The sequence below is a fragment of the Erythrolamprus reginae genome, chromosome 7 (assembly GCF_031021105.1).
Source record: "Erythrolamprus reginae isolate rEryReg1 chromosome 7, rEryReg1.hap1, whole genome shotgun sequence".
Lineage (NCBI taxonomy): Eukaryota > Metazoa > Chordata > Lepidosauria > Squamata > Dipsadidae > Erythrolamprus > Erythrolamprus reginae.
The window spans coordinates 25,622,194-25,638,488 of NC_091956.1; the positions used below are offsets into that span (position 1 = coordinate 25,622,194).

Here is a 16,295-nt window from a genome sequence, read left to right on the forward strand (position 1 = left end):
GAACAAACTTCGTGGTTGGTAAATCCACATGCCTGGGATAAACATAGATCCATCCTAAGATAAGGAAATAGTATAAGGGCAGACTAGATGGACCATGAGGTCTTTTTCTGCCGTCAATCTTCTATGTTTCTATATTGGTAGTATACCAAGAAATGACGTTGTTTAATTACATGATATTGGTACTAATAAGAGTGAAACATCAGTAGGGGGACAGAAGGCACGCTGGTGCACTTAGGCATGCCCGACTGATGAGGTCAATGTTGGATAGCCTAAGGGTAAAGCTTTGCGGGTTTGGAATCTTACCTACCACGCTATGTTCATTTTATTTTATTTTATTTTAGTTATTTGTTTGTTTGCTTTGTCATGTACATATTGGTGGCATACAAAGATACAACGATATAATATTTATTTATTAAATTTGTATGCCGCCTCTCTCCATAGACATCTATGATACATGATACTAGTAAAAAGGAAACATTAGGACAGGGGACAGAAGGCACTCTGGTGCACTTATGCACGCCCCTTACTGACCTCTTAGGAATCGGGAGAAGTCAATGGTGGATAATCTAAGGGTCAAGGGTTTTTTTTTGGGGGGGGGGGTTAGGTGATGATACTACAGAGTCTGTTAGTGAGTTCCATGCATCAACTACTCGATTACTGCAGCAGCCAAACAGGAAGCCCCCAGAGTGTCCACCTGCGCCAATATACTAGGGAACAAGGCTCTTATGCATGCGCAGAGTGCAATATGCATATGGGGGGGGGAGGTTAACATCCTAAACACGTGCCGTAGTTATTAGCAGAGCAGACCGCAGGGAACCAAAGCCGGCTTCCTTCTTAAATCCCATCGCATTCCTCCCACTGTCCCCCCACTTACTGCTTGTGCCCCCCCAAGGCTTGCAGGCCTTCCTCTCCCCTCCCCCATGTCCTACCTGTGCTGCAACCCCACCAGCCCCAGCGTGATCACATGGGGCACGTCCAGTTCGGTGGGCCACAAGCCGGCGGCCAGGCAGCCAAAGACGCCGCACTCCTCCCCGATGCCCAGCTCCTCGAACTCCATTGCTTTCAGCGGGGCCCAGACACGTGTGTGTGTGTGTGCGCGCGGATGCTTTTTACACGCGGAGCAGCTCCCGTCGCTGTCGCTTCAACCGGCGCCGCCTGAGTTTGTGGGAAAGAAGGAGGAGGAGGAGGCGGGCTCGGGCGGTTTGCAAGCGCCCGCGCCCCTTGATTTCCCACCCGCCTTATTTACATACATACACACTGGCTCGCTCGCTCACATGGGGAGGGGGGCGGGCGGGTTGTTTTCTGAAGCAGAGGAAGCGCCGCCTGCGGGAATGGAGGCGGGGAGGGAGGGGAAGGCGCAACCCTTCTTCGCGGACCGCTTTCTGCGCAACGTTTCGTCGAAACTGTTTTTTAAAGTTTTTGCAACGGGATTATTCTTCGCCCTGCTCCCTCATTTTTTCGTTTGCCCCCTCTTACAACTCCTCAGCGACGTATTAAATTTAGTGTGTTTCCTTCGCGGACCGCTTTCTGCGCAACGTTTCGTCAATTTTTTTTAAAAAGTTTTTGCAAAGGGACTTTTCTTCCCCGCTCCCTCATAACTCCCCTCACCCGCGTATTTGGCGTGTGTGTGTGTGTTACTTTTCGCACTTGAACGCATATAAATCCCTGGAAAATATATGGTAGCCTTGGGCAAAAATAAAAAGGCGGTTAAAAAGATTGTGTGTAGGGACAGTGTAAAATATTAACACGTGATAAATAATGGAACGATGAAAAATAATAGCACAGGCTAAGGTGGGAACAATTCTGACGGAGAGCAGCCTCCTGAGGGAAAAGTTCCCCCCTCCGTGGGGCAAGCAACTTTGGCGCCAAATGGCCTCGGGCCTAGAGGCGGGGGTAGTGGAAAGGAGGGGCGGAGGTGGAAACTTCTCGTAGATTGGAAGGCCGAGGTAGCCGAATCAACCTTCCCCCTCTTCCTTTCCATTGGGGGGTGGGAGGAAGAATGCGCCCCGGGGTGGGGCGCTTTGGGGCGCCACCCCGCGCGCGCGAGCCGCGGCCATTGGTGGGCCTCGGCGGCTAAAAGTCTCCACCCTCGGCCTCCGCCGGCCCCTTCCGCCGCTGCCCCTTCTTCTTCGCGCGGCCCCGCCGTCGCAGTTCTTCTGCACCCCCGAGAGCGTTGTGGGTCTCCCCCCTCTTTCTTCTCGGTTCAAAGTGCGCGGGCTTTGCTGGCAGGCGTCGTCGCAACGCTTCTCCACCTGCGTTTCGTTTTTTCTACTTTTCTTCTTTTTGTTTTAGGCGTCCCGGACCTCCGCTCCCTTCGCTGCCATGCCTCCCATACATTCAGGTGAGTGGGCTTCCGTGCTTGAAGGGAAAAGAGCGCCCGTCGGCCAGAGTTCGCGTTGGGCGATTTGCACACGTGGGGCGCCTGAGGGGAACAGCCGCCGCTGCTTCTTCTCCGCCCTTGGAAGAAGACTGCCGGAGTTTGGAAAGAAGAAACCTTTTTCTTTTTCCCCTGGGGGAAAAAAGTGAGCTCTGGAGGTTCTCCCGTCCTGAGAATGGCGAACAGAGATTGCAAGTTGCGCTGCGTTTGCCGTGTGAATCACAATGGGGACAATTCGCGCTCTGGGGTCTTAGATAATAGCAATTTAGACTTACATACCGCTTCACAGTGTTTTACAGCCCTCTCTAAGCGGTTTACAGAGAGTAAGCACCTGGGTCTTACTGCCCAGATGCTTACTCTGCCCCCAAGAATATGGGTCCTCGTTTTACTGACCATAAGAGGAACAGGTCAAAAAATCATCATCAAAATAAAAAGGATTCCCGATCTACCTTTATCTCCACCTGCAAGGGAGTAAGAAGGGAATCCTCTTTTTTTATTTTTGACTTGTGCCTCTTCTCTAGGACTCCACACTAATGGTTTCAATGTGATAACCTTCCAGGTGGCCTCAACGCCCCTGTAAAACAGTGGTTCTCAACCTGGGGGTCAGGACCCCTTAGAAGTTGCCTAAGTCCATGGGAAAAGACAAATTTTCCATGGTATTAGGAACTAAAACTTCTATTCTGGTGCCTTGGAATATACACTGCTCAAAATAAATAAAGGAACACTTAAAATATAACTCCAAGTAAATCAAATTTCTCTGAAATCAAACTGTCCACTTAGGAACCAACACTGATTGACAATCAATTTCACATGCTGTTCTGCAAATGGAATAGTTTGTGCAAATGAAATATTCATTGAGAATATTTCATTCATTCAGATCTAGGATGTGTTATTTGAGTGTTTCCTTTATTTTTTTGAGCAGTATATTTTTACAATCCGACCAATCAGGCATTTACAGTGGGAGTGTCCCTCTGACCTTCCTGCCAATCAGCTTAAAGCTCTGTTGGGAGAACTGGCACTAGACTTATGGTTGGGAGTGACCACAACACGAGGAACCGTGTTAAGTGGTCACGACATTAGAAAGATTGAGAACCACTCCTCTAAAAGGATGCAAGTGGCCAGCTGTTTGCAAGAAATATAAATCCTTCCATTCCCTACCATCCAGTCAGAAGCTTCTTGGATAAGACTTGAATGACCAGAAAGAAAAAGTCCAGTTGCCTCCTGAAAAAGCACCTTTGGGACTTCCAATGTAATTGTGTTGCAATGTGTGCAACGCAATCTCTGCCATTCTCAGATTGGGAACCTTCAGAGCTGTTGGGATCAGTAGGCCTACGCTGCCTGGAATGGCTGGCAGTTACGGACCGATAACTTGGGGGTTTAATTGGGAATTTGTGTCCAAAAACCAGGTTCTGAAAACTTGGCTGTTGGACACAAAAGTACATTTGTATTTTGCTTCGGCAAAATACATTTGCTTCGGCAATACATTTGTATTTCCCTGTGGTTGATCTCTGCAGACAGTCCTTGACTTACAACAGTTCACTGAGTGACCAAACTTACAACGGAACTAGAAAATGACTTATTGGCCATTTTTCACACTCAGGACTATTGCAGCATCCCCGTGTTCATGTCCTTTACATTCGGATGCTTGACAACTGGCTCATATTTATGATGCTTGCAGTGTCCTGAGGTCCTGTGATTTATCTTTTGTGACCTTCTAATAAGCAAAATCAGTGGGGAAGTTACATTCACTTAATAACAACCATGTTACTAATTTAACAACTGCAGTGATTCACTTAACAAATGTGGCAAGAAAAGTCATAAAGTGGGGCAAAACTCAACAGGTTTTTCCCTTAGCAAACATAAATTCTGGCTCAACTAAGGGTGTATTTTATTTATATTTCACTCAAGAGGTGTTTGGTGCTTCTGCCTCTACTGTTCATATTCAGGACCCAATAGGCAAAGTTTTTGTTCAACTTTTCCATTGTAGTTCTGAAAATTTTACAGCCTGATAAAGTCTCCCATTATGTATGGTATGCAATTTTAACAATGTGGAACTTCAAATTCTGATCACCTCTAATATATATATATGAAGGATCTATCAGAACAACCAAACTTGGTTCTCTTATGCTTATTCTCCCAGTATCAGACTTTGTATTTATCACTTTAAGATTTGGATGGACAGTTTCTCAGAAGACTGGGAAACTTTTTTTACATAAAATCTATTATCTACTATCTCTTATCAACATATTTAGTGAAACATAGATATTTTTAAACCTCTTTATATTTGTTTTCCTAAAATTATCACTGGAAGATTTCATTATATATAGTTGCTATCATTGCCTTTTAAACTTTTATTTTTCCAAGAAAGACTTAGTGGTTGCAGAAATGAATGATCTGCTTATTAAGTATTCTAGATGTACTATCTGGTTATAAATCTTCTCATTTTTTTAATGAACCCATTGTTACCTAGCTATATAACTAGGTAAGCTACCAATATATAATTTAAGGATAATCCTGTAGAAATCTTAAAGGGGATAATGAATGTAAACTTGCAGTCAACTTTTATTTATTTATTTCTTTATTTATTCATTCATTCATTCAATTTTATGCCGCCCTTCTCCTTAGACTCAGGGCGGTTTACAACATGTTAGCAATAGCACTTTTTAACAGAGCCAGTGTATTGCCCCCACAATCTGGGTCCTCATTTTACCCACCTTGGAAGGATGGAAGGCTGAGTCAACCTTGAGCCAAGGTGATGAGATTTGAACCGCTGACCTATAGATCTACAGTCAGCTTCAGTTGGCTGCAGTACACCACTCTACCTGCTGCGCCACCCTGGCTCCTCTCAAATCATCAATAATAAGTTAGCACTACACAGTTTCATTTGTCAAAAGTGCCATAGTGGTATTTCATTTATGAAATACTCCTTTCCTCACCATACAATAACTTTAGGGGCAGTAATAATTTGATGTCTTTATCTTGGGAAGAAGAGTTTTGTTAAGTGTGGCTACTCAAGAAACTGCTTAAATTCAAGTTATGCAAAATATTATCCACTTCATCTTGGAATGTTATTGTTGCCCTCTTTGTCCTGTCGATTACAAATTATTTAGAGTTCTATCTTATTGCTGTCTTGCTAGCAAATAGAGTCATTAAAGAAATAACATTTGAGGCAAGAGAAAAAGGCAAGGCAAAGTTCCCTACGCCATTCTCACTCCTTTACTCACAACTTGAAACATTAGTGATCCTTAGCATAGAGGGTTATTCTAAGCCTCAAGAGCTTTTTGTGGTCCCCAGAGTTATTGATGATTATGGCTCCTGAATATTATTAGCAGTTGCCCAAGACTTTGGGGTGATAATAAAAACTATAGTGTAAGCTCTAAACTAGACTTAACTCAGTTTAAGAACAAAAGCCAACCCTCCCATTTTTCAAGGACAGCTCTGTATATACCTTGAAATTGCTAATAGAGGCCCACATCATTAAAAGCTTATGACAGTTCAACGTCTTAGACCTGAGTTCAATCCTAGGTAGAAGCAGATATAGGGTCTCCTGCTTGGGCAGGGGGTTAGTCTAGATGACCTGCAAGGTCCCTTCCAACTCAGTTAATATGTTAGAACAGTGTTTCCCAACCTTGGCAACTTGGAGATATTTGGACTTCAACTCGCAGAATCCCCCAGCCAGCTGGCTGGGGGATTCTGCGAGTTGAAGTCCAAATATCTCCCAAGTTGCCAAGGTTGGGAAACACTGTGTTCTTAAACCAATCAAGGGTACCCACCTGAAATGTCCTTGCAAGAAGAGTACAACATACAGCTTTTATAGCCATGTTTGCCTGATTCGAAGGAAAAGGTTGAGATTTCATGTTGAGCAAAAAAAGATAACTAGTATATGGAAGTCACAACTCAATGGGCGAACCGTCCTTGTGTAAATAGAAGAAAATTAGCAGATATATTCTCAATTTGTTCCCCAAGATGGAGTTAAAACCAGGGCAAAAAGTTAAAAGATTAATATAGACTTATTTTCTTCATAAGTGTATCTGGAGAATTACCACTTGGAATGTGAACAGACCGCACAAGAAAAGTATAGAAGGGTTTCTCTGCATGGCTATCCGGATTATTTAATAAATTGCATCCAGCAATCCATTTGTTACCATAGGAACTAAAAAGACTTCAACTTTGTTCCCTTCTGCAGCAGGCTTCTTATAGTGCGAGGTGATTCTCTTTCTCTCTCTTTCCCCCCCTGTGGCAATTAAAAGCAACCCCAAAACAAGCTCACAATACTCACAGCTCATCCTAAGGCATAGTGTGCCTTTTTTTTTGTGGGTGGGTGGAGGGAATGACTACGTTTGACAAAAGAACACATTCTGAGAATAAAGCCAAACTGAATAAGGGGTTTGTTGAATAAAATGCATGACTAGTGGTCTTTGATAGTCAAACAAAGTGTTAAATTGCAGGCAGAAGAATGCTTTCCAAATTCAAGATGCCCTAAATAAAGTAGAAATTTCTTAGTAAACATGCACAAATTTGTTTTATAACCTTTAAAAAAAAATTCAGTGCCTTGTTTTCATTTATGTTCACGGTGTAAAAATATCTCCTTTCCCCCCCAATTATTTCTCCAGAACTTAAATTGGGCAAAAAAATAAATGAGGGAAAAACAAAAGAAGTTTACGAATTGCTGAATTACCCAGGATGTGTTCTGATGCAATCTAAAGACCAAATAACTGCTGGAAATGCAGCTAGAAAGAACATCATGGAAGGAAAGGCTGCAATCTCAAATACAACAACAACTTGTGTGTTTCAGTTACTTCAAGAATCTGGTACGTGGTAAGAATATTAACCCTAATGCAAGGAGAGTAACTATAGAAAGCAATAATGGCCTCACTACAGTGATACCTCTACTTACGAACTTAATTCATTCCGTGACTAGGTTCTTAAGTAGAAAGGTTTGTAAGAAGCAGCCAATTTTCCCATAGGAATCAATGTAAAAGCAAATAATGTGTGCAATTAGGGAAACCACAGGGAGGGTGGAAGCCCTGTTTCCTCGCAGGAGATTCCTAGAGAGGCCCCATGGGGGCTTTTCCCCGCCTTTTCCGACCCTGTTTCCAACCAGGAGATTCCTAGAGAGGCCCCACAGAGGCTTCTCCCTGCCTTTTCCAGTTACAGTTTTGGAAGCTCGGGTTTGTAAGTGGAAAATGGTTCTTGGGAAGAGGCAAAAAAATCTTGAACACCCGGTTCTTATCTAGAAAAGTTTGTAAGTAGAGGTGTTCTAGGGTAGAGGTACCACTGTATATTGAAACTATTTTTGCTCCAGTTAGTTTTACTAACTTTGTTTAAAACCCCGAAGGGTGAGTTGTTAGAATTTTTACCTTCTCATCCATGAAAGGTAACAATTGCTTGAAATTATAATCCTTGCATTCTCTGTCAAAAATTGCATATCAAAGCCACTGATTACCAAAAACAGATTGGCCTCAGTTTTTAAAGTTGTCCTTCCCAATCTTGCCTCATGTTAGCATGTTATGAAGAAATGTTGCTTTGAGTAAGCTTAAGGATTAAAAATTAACATGATGGAATCCTTTCTTGTGTTCCAACTTTTCTCCCCATGGAGTGTTGCAACATTTTATAATAATCTGTGGTAAACCTTTAGTTTACTAGTGCCTTTCTGCCTCATTAACAAAAGTGCTGCATTTAGCACAAAAAGAGAAAAAAAATATCTATGGCCACTTATTTTGGGTATCCATTCATGTCTATTCATTCATCTCTTTTTGTATGAGTAAGATAATTTTGGTAATAGGGCTGCATTTCCTAAAAAAGTGAAACTTTCTTTCAGGCACGCTTCCTGCTGATTTCATAGAGTTATTAAAATTGTTTCATTGCATCAGAATGGACGTTACTTGTTTTTCAATGTTGTAGTCTAATCTGTACTTCTATGGTTCCTTGAAGTTCTGTCCTGGTCAAGTGCCAACCTGACTGCTTAGTTTTGGAGATTTGGCAAGATCAGAAAGATGCTGCCACCTGCATGATTGTCAGGGAATGAGTAAATTTCCCCACAGCATGAAATCAAATACAAACACATTAATAATAATAATAATAATAACAACAACAAAAATAATAATGATGATGATGCTGTGGCACAGATGATCCACTGGAACTTGTGCCGGAACTACCATTTACCAGTGGCAAAGAACTGGTGGGATCATAAGCCCGAAAAATGGTCGAAAATGAGCAAACAAAACTACTGTGGGACTTCAGACTGACCGAATTCTGAAGCATAACACACCACACATTGTTATCGTGGAGAAAAAGAAAGTATGGATCATTGACATCGCAATCCCAGGAGACAGCAGAATTGAGGAGAAGCAGCTAGAGAAATTAGTGAAATACGAAGATCTAAACATCGAGCTGTAACGACTCTGGCATAAGCCCGTGAAAGTGATCCCAGTGGTACTTGACACACAGTGCCAAAGGATCTCAGCGGACATTTGAAAACCATTGGAATTGACAAAGTCTCCATCTGTCAATTGCAAAAGGCCGCTTTACTGGGATCGGCAAACATAATTCGCCGCTACATCACACAGTCCTAGGTGCTTGGGAAGCGCCCGACTGGTGATGAAATACGAAATCCAGCATAGTGATCTCGTTTGCTGTATTGTACTGACATAATAATAATAAATAAATAAATAATTAATAATAATAATAATAATAATAGAAATAGATTAGAAAAACAACAATTACCATATGGAGGATGCAAATTAAAAAATATAATAGGATAGATCAGTTAAGACATAGAAAAAGTAAGATTTTTCCCAGTCTAGAAATTTTAAACACTATTCCTGGCAAGTTGATTAACATTAATGTTTATGTTAATTAGTTAAAATAATGCTGCTGAGGACTACTTTAAACCTTTCAAGACTAGCTGTGCTATTGGATTGGAAAAACACTTTTTCCTTCCTAACCCCACCTAAAGTTAGAAAAGTTCTTTTTTATAGTTTTGAGTTCAGGAAATCATGCCCTTAGAATTTTTTTAATGGAAATTTTTAAAATTAAATTATGATCTACTATTTTATCTCTAAATCCAAGCTAATTTTTTTTTAGTCACCTTGCCACTCTTGGTTTATAAAATACTCCCTGTCTGATCTAATAAAAGTAATTCCTATTCTGTAAGTTTGAAACTAATAGATTTATTATTACATATAGGTGGAATATCATGCTTGGTATTTTCATAAATTGCAATAAGTTTTTCTGATCTGGATGAAGATCCCAGGTGTCTTATGTTTTCATTGGTTTTTGCCCAGAAATGGCTCACTCCTTTTTTAGAATGTAGGTTGCAGTTTTTACTTATTAGCAGTTGAGATAAAGAAATCTGTTTTGATGAGAAATTTTTATTACAGGCATCAAAACTGCTTTTGTGAGAAAACACAGCGAAACAGCATTCATGGCCGCTCACTGTGAAATGATTCCGATTGAATGGGTTTGTAGGAGAATTGCCACTGGTTCTTTTCTGAAGAGAAACCCTGGTGTTGAAGAGGGCTACAAATTTTATCCACCTAAAATTGAGCTGTTTTACAAGGTAGGTAACATGAAATGGATTTGACAGTTTTGTATAACTTAACAATTATCACCTTCTGGAAAACCTGAACCTCAAGCTAATTATGTGCTTCAGTTAAACATCCTAATCCAAGCCTTCCAAAACCAATTCCTCTCTCCTAAATACTGTCACTCAGTACTGATAGAATTTTGCAATGTATATGTGATCCTTAAAAATAGTATTGCATGCGTGCCACAGCTGTCACAGAGAGCCCTCTCTGCGGGCATGCGAGCCATTGCCTAGCTCAGTTCCACTGCCATGTGCGTGCACCTCCTACTAGCCTTCTGATTTTGGGGATGCATGGAAGGGTGGGGCATGTGGGGGACATGGGTGGGGAGAGCACAGGAGGTGTGTGGTGTCCCCCCTGCAGCCTGTTTTTGGTCCCTGTTTTTGGAGACTGCAGGGAGGCCTGCTAGGCCCACAATGAGGCATTGGAGGCTGCACATGGGCCGAGGCCCAAAACAGGGCAGGGGGAGCATGGAGCAGTTGCATGCATGGGGGGTTGTGCATGCATGTGTGAGGGAGGCACATTGCCTTATGGGTGCCAGCACACAACAAGCAAAAGGTTAGCCATTGCTGCTATATTATATATATGTTTTTTCTGTCGGATGTGATATATATATATATATGTGATACATATATATATATGTATACACACACACATACATACCTACATACATATACAGTGGTACCTCTGCTTACGAACTTAATTTGCTCCGTGACCAAGTTCTTAAGTAGAAAGGTTTGGAAGAAGAAGCAATTTTTCCCATAGGAATCAGTATAAAAGCAAATAATGCGTGCAATTGGGGAAACCACAGGGAGGGTGGAGGCCCTGTTTCCTCCCAGGAAATTCCTAGAGAGGCCCCACGGAGGCCTCTCCCCTGCCTTTTCCGGTTACAGTTTCAGATACTCAGGTTTGTAAGTGGAAAATGGTTCTTGAGAAGAGGCAAAAAATAATCTTGAACACCCGGTTCTTATCTAGAAAAGTTCGTAAGTAGAGGTGTTCGTAGGTAGAGGTACCACTGTATATATATCCCCATTTTTAATAGTTAAAAAAACCTTTGTATTCATGCCCAAGATGATAATCATAGGTATCGTGTCAATTAGAGGAAGGGGGGGAGAGAAAATTGAATGAAGGAGGGAGAGAAAGAAAGAGTAAGAAGTAGAAAGGATAGAGAAAAAGGAAGAGAAAGGGAGGGGGAGAAAGGAAAGAGGGAGGAAGGGGGAGAGAAAGAAGAAATGAAGGAGGGAGAAAAAGAAAGAGAGATAGGAAGGAAAGAGGGAGAGAAAGGAATGAGAGAGAAAGGGAGGGAGAGAAAGGGAATGAAAGAGGGAGAAGGGGTGAGAGATAGAAAGGATAGACAGAAAGGGAGAGAAAGGAAAGAGAGAAAGGGAGGGAGAGGAAGGAAAGAGATGAGAGAGGAAGGAGGAGACAGAGGGGGTGAAAGCGATGTCAGGTGGAGACTCGGCAAAAAACCAAGTTTGCTTAAAAAAAATTCTGGCTCCTAAATTTTTTGGCTGGCTCCTAGATTCTGAACAACTTTGTCGACCCCTGACTTACAGGACCCACCCTCAACTAAATGTGCAGTGAAAACTGTTGCTTGCTTCTGTGTGGAATGGAGAAATGGAACTTGATCCCTAATGAATCGCTGACAATATCCATTGTTCCAACAAAATCTCACTTTTCATCACAGGATGATGCAGCAAATGATCCACAGTGGTCCGAAGAGCAACTCATTGAAGTTAAGCTTAAGCTTGCTGGCCTTGAAATCGGACAAACGGAAGTAGACATCATGGCCCAGTCCACTCGAGCTATTTTTGAAATACTTGAAAAAGCATGGCAACCCCAGAATTGTACGCTGGTGGATTTGAAAGTATGTACATTTGTGTTGTATTGTATTTATTTCAACTTCTATGCTGCCCAATCCCGATGGACTCAGGGCAGCTTTTAAAATAAGGGATGAAATTATTAAATTCAACCAATCTTTCCTTTCTTGTGTCATGTTTCCATTTTTAGGTTGAGTTTGGTGTTAATGTAGCCACGAAAGAAATTGTCCTTGCTGATGTCATTGATAATGATTCTTGGAGGCTGTGGCCATCTGGAGATAGAAAACAACAAAAGGACAAACAGGTAATTCTTGTTTTCTCCATTGTATTGGGCAGAGAGTCCAGTGGAATGGGTTATTGGCTTCTTGCTTTCTGATTTCAAGTATCTCAAAATAAAATCCCTAATGACATTTCAATTAAAATAGTGAAAGATATATATAAGACATGTATATAAACTTAGACTTTTCTATTTAATTATAGTCATGGCAATAATAATGCACATTTTTAGATAATAGCTACTAATGCCTGTATATTCTAACTATAAGAGGAAATAGGTGAATGCAAAATTCATATTCCAAAATATTGTTTCTTTCATAATGAGCTATGAAAAGCCCCCTTCGGATATGCTGTTGAGTGTGGGGCTACTATTTGATGTAAACATATATTGATATTATGTGTTAAACATTAGTTACAGCATAATCAAGTATGGTTTTATTAATTATATAAGCATAAATTATTACTTTATCTGACTTGATATAGAGGATCTAGATAAGCATACGGCCTTCCCTCTAAGTGTTAGGTAAAACTCTAAAAGCTTCAAAAGGAATTGGGAAGACATCAACAACTTACAAATCACATTATTGATCATTATATTGGATTTCTGGATTAAAACCAGATTATAAATACAGTGGTACCTCTACCTAAGAACGCCTCTACTTACGAACCTTTCTAGATAAGAACCGGATGTTCAAGATTTTTTTTTGACTCTTCTGAAGAACCATTTTCCACTTACAAACCCGAGCCTCCGAAACTGTAACCAGAAAAGGCAGGGAGAAGCCTCCATAGGGCCTCTCTAGGAATTTCCTGGGAGGAAACAGCTGGAAAAGGCTGGGAGAAGCCTCTGTGGGGTCTCTCTAGGAATCTCCTGGGAGGAAACAGGGCCTCCACCCTCCCTGTGGTTTCTCCAATCGTACACATTATTTGCTTTTACATTGATTCCTATGGGAAAAATTGCTTCTTCTTACAAAGTTTTCTACTTAAGAACCCGGTCACGGAATGAATTAAGTTTGTAAGTAGAGGTACCACTGTGTGTGTGTATATATATATATATATATATATATATGGATTATAATTGATAGCATTGGTAATTTACCTAGGTATGAGGAAGGTCAGGGGTGTCAAACTGATGGCCTACAGACCAAATGCATCACACACAGGCTATGCCTAGCCCAGCTCTGAACGGAAAAATGTCACAAAACATCACAAGCTAGCAACGTGATGTGGTGAGTTTGACACCCCTGAGGTAGGCGAATCTTTTGCATTTTATATGTAATCGTTTGTTCTCTTGTGTGTGCTTTTAGTCTTACCGTGACCTCAAAGAAGTGACGCCTGAAGCACTGCAAGTGGTGAAAAAGAACTTTGAATGGGTGGCTGAAAGAGTGGAGGTACTGCAACCATCTACCAGATACGGATATGGATAACCCATATCATTGGTTTCCATACTTTTAAATTGTCTTTTGATCTTCTTTTCTATTAGCTGCTATTGAAACCACAAACTACACAAGGCAGAGTAGTTGTCCTCATGGGCTCCCCTTCAGATATTAGTCACTGTGAAAAAATTAAAAGGGCGTGTGGCAATTATGGTGTGCCTTGTGAATTGCGAGTGACTTCTGCTCACAAAGGACCAGATGAAACACTGAGGATCAAAGCTGAATATGAAGGTACCTAACTCAAATTTGTCTAAATTGTCTACTTTAGTGAACTATTATTTAAGTTCAGTGGCAATCTCAAAATAATTCCAGTTTTAAGAGATGAAAGTGAATATAGAATCTGTTTAGCTAAGCATGTTTGTATCACATTGATACGTTTTGTGTTTTCAGGGGATGGGATTCCCACAGTGTTTGTTGCAGTGGCTGGGAGAAGCAATGGCTTGGGACCTGTGTTGTCCGGAAACACTGCTTATCCAGTTGTCAATTGTCCTCCTCTCTCAGCTGATTGGGGTGCCCAAGATATATGGTCATCCCTGAGAATGCCTTCTGGTAAGGTTTATCATTGAATACTGGGAACAAATAAATTTTTTGGAGATAGTACACACTTGAAAGTAAAGACATACCATATTTTTTTCGTATAAGATGCACCTTAATTTTTGCGGAGGAAAATTGGGGGGGGGGGATATGCCTACCAGGTATTCATCTGACTAACATCTTTAGTCTGGTCAGCTTCAGCACATCATTTGATCCCTTGGTTAGGGCTGAAAAAAAACCCTTTTTCGGAGGGAACAGCAATAAAAACAAGCCTGCAAAGACTTAGGGCTGGAAAAAAACTATGTAGCAATGAAAATTTTCTGCAATCTGGAAGAGTTAGAGCTGAAAAAAAACTTTTTTTGGGGGGGGGGGAATTGTTAGCACCTCATTAGGTCTGTGAAAAAAAGCTTCAAAAAGCTACATTCAGAGTATAAGACACACCCAAATTTTCAGTCTTTTTTAGGAGGGAAAAGGCACGGTCTTAGAAAAATATAGTAATCTTACTATCAGCTGTAGCTCTGTTCAAAATAATGATAAAGTTAGAATAAATGAACGCCTTGATTTTAAATTTACGATTTCTATATAGATACAGAAGGTTATGGTCAAAGATTCATAAGATTTGCAGTAATGGGACACACCCCCACCCACCTTGTGAATAAAATGGTTTCATTGCAGTTAAGATTCTGTAAGACATGAATACACCATTCACTGTATATATTTAACCACACTTTCTTGGGTTGTGCTTACGTTTGTCAGTATTATGACTAGACCGGTTATTTTTAGCTTTTCTCTCGTCATCCAACAAAGATGTTTGCATTAAAGATAAAAAGATAGAAATCGGGATAACTCACCAATACCTCCAAGTAGGATTCAACTTACAACTACGGTTGAAACCAGAACTTCCATCGCTGAGTGATGTAATTCAGTGAGCCATGCCTAGTTATATCTTTTTTCACCCTGGTTGTTAAGCAAATCAGTAAGCCATTCCAGCTTCCCCCATACACCTTGGCTTGCTGGGAACCTCCTGAGAAGATTGTAAATGGTGATCAAATAACCATGGGATGTTGCAAACATAAATTCATGCCAGCTGGCAAGTTCTGAATTTTGATCATATGATTTCAGGCACGTTGCAAAGGGTTGTGATTGCGAAGACCAGTCATAACTTCAGTTTTTGTTATTTTGAATGGTCATTAAATAAATGGTTGACTACCTGTGCACTCTTAAGGGACTGTCCGAAATGTTGAGTCTAAGCAGAGGACTCCACGGGCTTAGTTATTTCTTAGCACTTGGTCCACTGAGGGGAGATGCACACCTAAAGAAGTATTTTGAGCACACGGAGGCTTTGCTTGTGAAAGTTTTACGCAGCATGGTGCTGGGGGGAGTGTGCTGCCAAAGTTTATCTGGGGTTTGCTCACACTTACCTTGCACAACCCTGGCGCAGACATGCCCAGACAAAGAAGAAACATGCTCTGTTAAACCCTGTAAACATTAACTTTCAAAAAAGTTATGCTCCTTCTCTAACTTGAACCAAGTTTCAGTTCTGAAGAGAATTTTGGTACGTTGTGTTCCCCATTCATCAGAAATGTTCTGTATGAATTGCTAAATATTCTATATTACATATCAGTTTTTCTTGACTCACAAAAGATTATCTAATGGTGATACTATTAGAATCACACATTTTAAAATTAAAATTGTCTTGCTTTTTAACAGGCCTTGGCTGTTCCACAATTCTTTCACCTGAAGGTGCTGCCCAATTTGCTGCTCAGATTTTTGGGTTGAATGATCACTGTGTATGGGCCAAACTGCGATCCAACATTCTGAATACATGGATCTCCCTAAAACAGGCTGACAAAAAGATGAGAGAATACACTTTGTAGATGAATTCTTAAACCAGTTTCATTTCAATTTCCAAAATTGGATGACATATCATTCCTAGCATAAGTACTAATGGGAAACTGTATCAAATCTATTTTGTGATAGAGTGTACAGGTGCCCCCTTGTGTTCTAAGCTATTGTAGACAACTAATCTTGTATTCTCTAGCACAGTGTAACTTGAAAGCAGAGTTATGTGCATTGAGGTAGAACAGATCTTACTGATCATGGCTGGTTATTAAAAGAAATGTTACCTATGTTGACCTGTAACCCTGTACAAAATATGCCCATATGGTGATTCTCCTGAAATTTATATTAAAACTATCAGTGCCATTAATAAATGGACCAGTTTGCTTTTGTTCTAGAAATCAAATATGTAAGAAGTTGTTCAAGATGT

At 40.9% G+C, this 16,295-nt stretch overlaps 2 protein-coding genes across 3 annotated transcripts in view; one reads left to right on the forward strand and one right to left on the reverse strand.

The window, feature by feature from the left end:
* PPAT (phosphoribosyl pyrophosphate amidotransferase) overlaps window positions 1-1,867 on the reverse strand; it is an 86,480-nt gene extending 84,613 nt beyond the window's left edge. The window contains exon 1 of the mRNA XM_070757241.1: window positions 930-1,867. Within this exon, the coding sequence (XP_070613342.1) occupies window positions 930-1,057 (128 nt within the window). The 5' untranslated portion in view covers window positions 1,058-1,867. The remainder of the gene's footprint in view (window positions 1-929) is intronic.
* On the forward strand, window positions 1,272-16,239 carry LOC139170267 (multifunctional protein ADE2). 2 transcript variants are annotated; one of them, XM_070757242.1, is made up of 9 exons: window positions 1,272-2,341; window positions 6,991-7,188; window positions 9,760-9,938; window positions 11,651-11,830; window positions 11,974-12,087; window positions 13,364-13,447; window positions 13,540-13,723; window positions 13,883-14,041; window positions 15,737-16,239. In XM_070757242.1, exons 1-9 carry the CDS (start codon window positions 2,323-2,325, stop codon window positions 15,901-15,903), a joined length of 1,284 nt encoding a protein of 427 aa, XP_070613343.1. In that variant the 5' UTR covers window positions 1,272-2,322; the 3' UTR covers window positions 15,904-16,239. The 2 variants fall into 2 exon arrangements, with proteins under 2 accessions (XP_070613343.1, XP_070613344.1); XM_070757243.1 differs by lacking the exon at window positions 1,272-2,341 and adding an exon at window positions 6,402-6,583.
* Window positions 16,240-16,295: the final 56 nt, after the last annotated feature.